This window comes from Borostomias antarcticus (assembly GCF_949987555.1).
Source record: "Borostomias antarcticus genome assembly, chromosome: 15".
NCBI classification, from domain to species: domain Eukaryota; kingdom Metazoa; phylum Chordata; class Actinopteri; order Stomiiformes; family Stomiidae; genus Borostomias; species Borostomias antarcticus.
The window spans coordinates 22078925-22086424 of record NC_140248.1 but is presented as its reverse complement, the minus strand read 5'-3'; the positions used below and the strand labels follow the sequence as shown (position 1 = coordinate 22086424).

Below are 7500 nucleotides of genomic sequence, written 5' to 3'. Positions count from 1 at the left end.
AACTCCTTCCCTCCTTTCTTCTCCAGAGCTTCTCCTGAGGAAAGACCAAGTGATCAGTGTCCCTCTGCTCCACTAGCTGACACACAGACAGACAGACACACAGACAGACAGACACACAGACAGACAGACAGACAGACAGACAGACAGACAATGGAGGGTGGAGGGATGGACAGGCAGGCAGATAGATAGGTGGGCAGACGTACAGACCAAGCAGACAGACAGGCCCTGGGTTTGGGTACAGAGTGAGACAGACAGGCCCTGGGTTTGGGTACAGAGGCAGACAGACAGGCCCTGGGTTTGGGTACAGAGGCAGACAGACAGGCCCTGGGTTTGGGTACAGAGGCAGACAGACAGGCCCTGGGTTTGGGTACAGAGGCAGACAGACAGGCCCCTTGATAGTAACCAATGGATTTTCAAAAATGTCCAATACTCCACTACTTCACTACCTCTTATTTTCACTATCATCACTTTGCAATTTTTTTTCAGGTTTTTAGTTTTGCTTGCTGTCTGCAGAATGGGCAGCACCAGCCTAGGATCCATATGAGATCATCCTATTACTACATGTTGACCACAGGGAGGTCAAACCCAGACCCAACAACAACAACAACAACAACAACAACAACCCAACACAAGACAGGCAAGCCTACTGAACATGACTGGAGCATGTTAGATGTCAATCAAAACACAAATCACTAACAATAGTGCATGTTCTTCCAACTATTCCAGACCTCAAGTTTTCTCAGCCAGACCATGTTATCTACAAACAAACACGCAAACAAATCATGAGTTTCCTCCTTGCAGGGTGTCAGATTGATGGGTCCAAATTGATGGTTCACTGTCCCGTGTACGTCTGTCACACCTGTACCAGAGCTCACCACCAGAGGGAAGCACTCTACAGGAATACACGCTTAAGAAGGAATGTATGACTTCACTTTAACACAATAATTTTTTTCCTTTTGCCATATGCTATGCCGATTTCCATATGCTTAGTTTCTCAGTAAAAGTAGAGTCTATTCTACATAGGAGCCTGTCTACTTTCTAAATCCACAGAGTTCAGAGCTTGAGGTGTTCAGTAGCTCTTTTAGTGCTAGTTCTAAATGTTAGGATTCTCATAGGTTAGTATCGGGATTAGATGCATTGTGGGTTCAATTATCATTAGTTATAGTCGTTATATTCACAACATCGTTCAGATGACTCATTTATATTTATATAGCTCTGCTAAGCAAGTTACTTCTCTTAGTGTTACGGTTAGTGAGTCACGGTTGGGAGCGTGGGATTGTGGGATTGATCTGCACTCGGGGCGAGTTCTCTATTCTCTCCCATTCGCTATAATACTATCATTTTAGAAGTCAAACTATCGTTGAATCCTTTACTTTGTGGGGATGTATTTTCTCTGTGGAAGTATTGTTTGACCTTTATTTTGAAATTCTGTGAAAGAAAGCTACCGGGCACGAGGTTGGGTAGGTTCTCACTGAGAGTAAAGGATTCAATGATAGCTTGACTTCAAAAAGGACAGAATGGAATCAGTTGAAAATGGTCTCCATGGATCAACAACATAATGGCTAAGTCGTAAATGAGACATTGTGTCCAATATTCTGAACTACCCCTTTTACCCTAATGTTTTTTAGGGTAAAAGCAATATGTTGTGTGTCAATGTCTTTAATGACTTCTACACATTTAGGCACAAAAAAAACTTGTCCCGCCTCAGGGCTTGGCTGATGTACAGTAGACAACAGAAAGATGTTCTAATAGCAGGAAGAAGATGCATTGTGGGATGCTTTGACAGGAAGTGGTTTCTGTGGCGATGGGGGTCATTACCTACTTGACCACCAGTGTTGAGAGAGGAGTTGGTTGGGTGAACAACAGCGTCACTGTCAACGGTGGAAATGTCGGCTTGTACAACTTGCAACTACAAACAACAACAACAACAATGACAACAACAACAGGCAAACAAACATGGGGTCAAAACAAAGTGGGAACAAAGGATGGAAAAGTGATCAAAAGAGTGATAAGAGGAGAGGGGAAGAGAGAGAGAGATACAGTAGAGTGAGAGAAGTCCTTCTTTACTAATGATAGTAAAAAAGGAGGCTTCAGTGACTGACCAATCAGGAGAGAGAACACCTATGACAGGCAGGGGGAGGGGCCAGCTGCTCTGTGGAGCCTTGATTAAATCCTTGAATGACGTCACAAATATCATCTCCCAAATTCACAACCATGTTTTTGAATGAATCGTTTCTGTTACTCTCTGGTATTTTGAGAATTTCTAGAATACTTAATATTTTTGTTATTACTTTTTAAATGTTTTGTTGTCTAGGCCAAATACACAGATCAAACACCTACGTTATTTGAGGTTTGATTTACTTCCTGCGTACCCCCCAGTATTTGGAAATGGCACCTGATTGATGCAGGTGTGAGTGGTGATTGGAGGGGCCAGGCTGGCTTTCAAGGATTCACCCAAAACTCCAGGAGAGCCAGAGAAGGGCCTCACCTAGATCATCTTTAAGGTCAATTTCTGCATTGGTGGGGTTGATGACACCTTCCACGTCAAAGCCAGCCAAGTTGCTGACCTCACTGTGGATGAGGTTGAGCTGCGGGGTGAGGGGTCATGCAGCAGGAGGGGGGAGGGGGGGTGGGGGGCAAAGCTGTTAGATTCACACCACACCTTAAGAGGATCAATAAATTAGATTATATTAGCATTGAAGAGAGCGAGAGCATGATTCAGAATCAGAAGGACCAATTATCCCGCCGAAACCCCATTCAAATGAGGCCCAAGGAGATTTCAGTTGCGACTCGAAAAAGATGTTCACATTGAGCAAAGTCTGTAATACGACCACAAAGAAAAGTTCAGTAATTGCCCACAACACTCAGCAGTTAAGAGAGTAGCAAAATGACATTTTGATAATGTTCTCTTCAGTCAAAAATGTCATGAAAACAGCACAGCTAAGACAGAAATGCCTACAATGGACAATCCAACATTTCAACTATGAAATGAATGATCATGCTAGATAATGTTACATTGCCAACGGCAACAGTGTCAAATTAGGTTAATCAGGTTAGTGTGATGCATTATTTTCCATTGATTTGAACAGGAGACATTTGTGATTAGTTGCCTAATCAAGAGCTGTGCCCAAGAGCTGTGCCCCTTTCTTACAGGAAGACTGGAGAGCGTCCAGATGGAACCACAGGCCGAAGAACGTCCAGATGGAACCACAGACTGCAGCAACATCGTTCCAGAATCTATTGCGTTCATTCTACTTTAATTTCATTCCGTTTAATCTCACTAGAAAATAAATCAAGGGTCGTATACAGTACATATTTCTAACTGATGTCTCTGGTGTTTTTCTAAACTCTCCAGAGGCAGGCAGTCGAAATCAAGTCAAGAGAGAACCATGTCCACATCATAAAAACACTAAGACACTATTATGATGGATGCTTAACTAACTATCCACTAATTAGCTCAGCTAATTATCCACTAGCTCTAACATAAAACCCGTAGTTGCATGAACAGAGTTACGCAGGTTTGCTGCTTGATTGAGCGTCTAATCTATAGGGACACCTCAAAGTAAAGTGTTGCCTATAGAACTTTTCAGATTCTTTGTCTTTACTGTAGAGAGAAGAGCAGCAGCATCCAATCCAGGCTGACTGGTGATACGTAGTCGCAGCCGTGATTTGTTAGTGTATGTGTATGGGGCCAAAGTATGCAGTGACATCAGCAGGAAGTGACCTCACAGAGGATACAAAGCGCTTGATTGTTTTCCTAGCAGGGGAGAGGCCAGGGAGGGCTTCTCATCTTAAACACACACATGCACTAACTATGGCATTCATGGGTGTTGCTGGTCATGCTACACTAACACTAACACAAACTCACTATATTGGTGGGTCTGCCTTTCATGGTAAATTCCTTCACTAAACACACATGTAGGAAACCATTGCATTTTGGCCTGAATGCAAGTTGCTTCTATAAAATACATTCTTCATATTCCTGTCACAGCGAATGTGGTCGAACTAGCTAATGTCCGCCGCCTTTTCATTTTATCAATAATTCCTCCTCAAAAGTGTCCAGAAAAAAGTTACCTGGTACTGCAGTGGCATGCTCTAATGTCAGCAAAGTCCCCATGAATACACACAGAGGAGAGGAGAGCCATGCGAACCCTGATCTGAGTGGGCCTACAGGTGTGTGTCAGGTCAGGTACCTTCTGGCCCAGGAACAGGCTCCTGCTGGACAGGACGGTGAACTGGTCGGCGGGCACTCCCTCCGTGGTGCTGTCGGCAGACGCAGCCTTGCTGACCTCCGCCTGCTTCTGCTGGAACACAGAAACACAGTTACACTACCACTCTAATACGATACAGTTACACTACCACTCTAATACGATAGTTATACTACCACTCTAAACCTAACAACACAGTTACACTACCACTCTAATACGATAGTTATACTACCACCCTAATACGATAGTTATACTACCACCCTAAACCTAACAACACAGTTACACTACCACTCTAATACGATAGTTATACTACCACCCTAAACCTAACAACACAGTTACACTACCACTCTAATACGATAGTTATACTACCACCCTAAACCTAACACAACACAGTTACACTACCACTCTAATACGATACAGTTATACTACCACCCTAAACCTAACAACACAGTTACACTACCACCCTTACACAATACAGTTACAGTAGGCAAGGAAAATTATGTCACATCTGCAGACGTGTAACCCATGTTAAGAGATTGCCCAGGGCGGGATTCGATACCACACTTCAATAAGCTCTCTCGCTTGTGAGTCGGACACACTAACCATTGGGCCAAAAAGAACGTCTCCCTTGGAGAGACTGTTAGTGCTACTTTTACCAGTGTTGGTGTAGAGCTGAGTTTTTATTTTTTGATGATTCATGCAGACAGGACAAACCCACGGTTCTAACAAGGGTACACTGCAACATAAAATACAACCCAACTTGATTGGATGTTTGATTGGGTGATTAATTGGCTGATTGGCTGACAATTAAATCTGACAGGCTGACTGAACGAAATCTGATAGGCTGCCTTAATGTAATCTGACTGGCCTACTGAATGAATGGCCTGTCCTACCTTAGCCTTTGCTGCTGCCTTCTTCCCGCTGAGCTTTTTCACCACCGCCTTTTTGACAGCAGACTTGGTTTTCTTGGCGGGGGGCGGCGTGACGACAGCCTCCAGTTTGCCCTTCGACCCGCGCTTCTTAGCCAGCAGCTCGGGATGGATGTTGGGCAAGACTCCGCCCGCCGCGATGGTAACACCCTTCAGCAGCTGGAGAGTAGAGACACAGTAGAGTCTGGGTTTCTACTGGTATTACTAGAGAGCTTTAATGGTGCTTTGGAGGTATTTGTGCTCTGCCTGAAAATCTAGGAGCAAAACTAATCTACAAAACAGTAAACATACAACACTGTAAAAAATATATCTACAGTATGAGACCGCTAACCAGGGCTGAGTTTCCCAGAGGCATCGTAGCGCTACATTCATCGTAAGCTACGGCGTTCATCATAGCGCTACGATGCCTCTGGGAAACTCAGCCCAGGGCTGTAACCAGGACTACTGTAACTGACCTGGTTCAGCTCTTCGTCGTTAGCGATGGCCAGCAGGATGTGGCGAGGTGTGACGCGACCCTTCTTGTTGTCCCGGGCTGCGTTTCCCGCCAACTCCAGGATCTCGGCTACAACACCAAGCAGACAGGGAGGGACACAGGGAGGGACACAGGGAGGGACACAGGGAGACATTGACGCGCCAGGACAGTTTCACTCTGGTGTCCAGCCTACATACTGTCACGTATTGCTTCATAGCCGGCATGAGCAAGAAGAGAGCTAACGCAGGCCATGACCACACACACACACACACACACACACACACACAACCACACACACACACACAGCCACAAATACACACGCTCCCCCTCTCTTCCCCGCCTCACCAGTCAGGTACTCCAGGACGGCGGCCATGTAAACGGGGGCCCCCACCCCGATCCGGTACTTGGGCAGGCCCCTCTTGATGTAGCGCAGCATGCGTCCCACAGGGAAGATCACCCCCGCCTTGGTGGAGCGTGACGTCTTGGTCATCTTCTTCTTACCTCCTCGGCTGGACATGGTGCCACTAGCCCTCTGCCACTGTCAGGATCTGGGAGGGGGAGGGGAGTATGGTCACAACCGGATCAGTCAGGGGAGAGATATGGCACTAAAGCCTGTGGTAACGCAGACTTCAGATCAGCCCTACTTGTCTTCTACACCATGTTAGGAGGCTAGATATCAGATCCTCTTTCCCCCACCACCCCCCCGGTCACCATGCCATGCACCACCCTCACCTCCCCACCCTCTCTGCAGCCCCCCTCTCCCCGTCCCACTGTATCCCACTTTTCTCCCCTCTCCCCCAACGAGGTCCTCAACCTTGTAACATCTAGACGCCCCACCACGTGCTTAAATTAAAATGTATCCTTCAGTCATGAACCAGCTAGGCCTTGCTTATGTAATTAGCAGGCTCGTGCAGTTTTGCAGCCTAACTGTGCTATGAGCTCACTACAAACCAGCAATGAGAGATAACTCTGCCAAGTTCAAATACAGTCTGCTTCACTGTCAGTTTGTGGGACACTATAAGGCCATAGACTAATAACTGGTGTTTCTGATTGGATCTCAGCACGGCCGCACGCTTTGAACCAGGTGTGGCCGCACGCTGTGAACCAGGTGTGGCCGCACGCTGTGAACCAGGTGTGGCCACACCTCCAATGTGTTTTTTATGCTCTGGTGTCGACTTGACACCAAATTATAATAATTATTATAATAGCTGGAGCAGAGCCAAACAGCACTCACAATTAAATCTGTGTTTTTTTTCAAAGGAATATCATAGCAATAGGCTATAGCAATATTTAAATGTTTACAATGTCAAGAAAATCTTACATACTGCAACTTTAAGATCCCATCATGAAAAATAGGCCTGCATCAATCACAATGTTATTAGGTTACAGGCCTACTGTAGCCTAGTTCTACATAATGCTCTGCTATAAATAAATAAATATAAACTTTTGAGATAATCAAGGCATATTCAAAACACAAGTTTGGCCATAAATGAACACCTCACTCTAGCCTACAACTAGTTTCCAAAATGCATAACCTGCATGTATCAGAAGTCGCAGGTAGCTTTATGGTTCGGGTCACTGAACATTTCCGCGTCGCCTGAACAAACCCTTCAATCACGTGTCGCTGCTGTGTTGATCTGTTATGAACATCAGAGATTCAACAACATCGGAGGATCCGTGGACAGTCATCTCACTGCCAAGGACATGAGCTTCACGGTTCTGCTGGTTTCATCTCACTGCCAAGGACATGAGCTTCACGGTTCTGCTGGTTTCGGAGTGAGCCGACTATAAATCTACTAGTTCGATCCGCTGTGTCAGTCACCAGTTATAGCTCATTCATTGGCTCCGAGAAGCCTATCCGATAATTTCGGCCTAACGTTAACGTTACGTT

The 7500-nt window shown here is 45.6% G+C and overlaps 1 protein-coding gene across 2 annotated transcripts in view; it reads right to left on the bottom strand.

The window, feature by feature from the left end:
- The window catches only part of macroh2a1 (macroH2A.1 histone), a 12278-nt gene that overhangs the window by 4529 nt on the left and 249 nt on the right, over positions 1-7500 (bottom strand). The window contains exons 2-7 of one of the 2 annotated variants that reach the window (XM_084450069.1): positions 5955-6157; positions 5593-5699; positions 5102-5296; positions 4194-4304; positions 1819-1909; positions 1-34 (exon numbers count right to left, since the gene is read on the bottom strand). The exon at positions 1-34 is cut by the window's left edge and continues 56 nt beyond it. In XM_084450069.1, the coding sequence (XP_084306195.1) occupies positions 1-34; positions 1819-1909; positions 4194-4304; positions 5102-5296; positions 5593-5699; positions 5955-6126 (710 nt within the window). In that variant the 5' untranslated portion in view covers positions 6127-6157. The remainder of the gene's footprint in view (positions 35-1818; positions 1910-4193; positions 4305-5101; positions 5297-5592; positions 5700-5954; positions 6158-7500) is intronic. The other variant, XM_084450070.1, reaches the window with a different exon arrangement.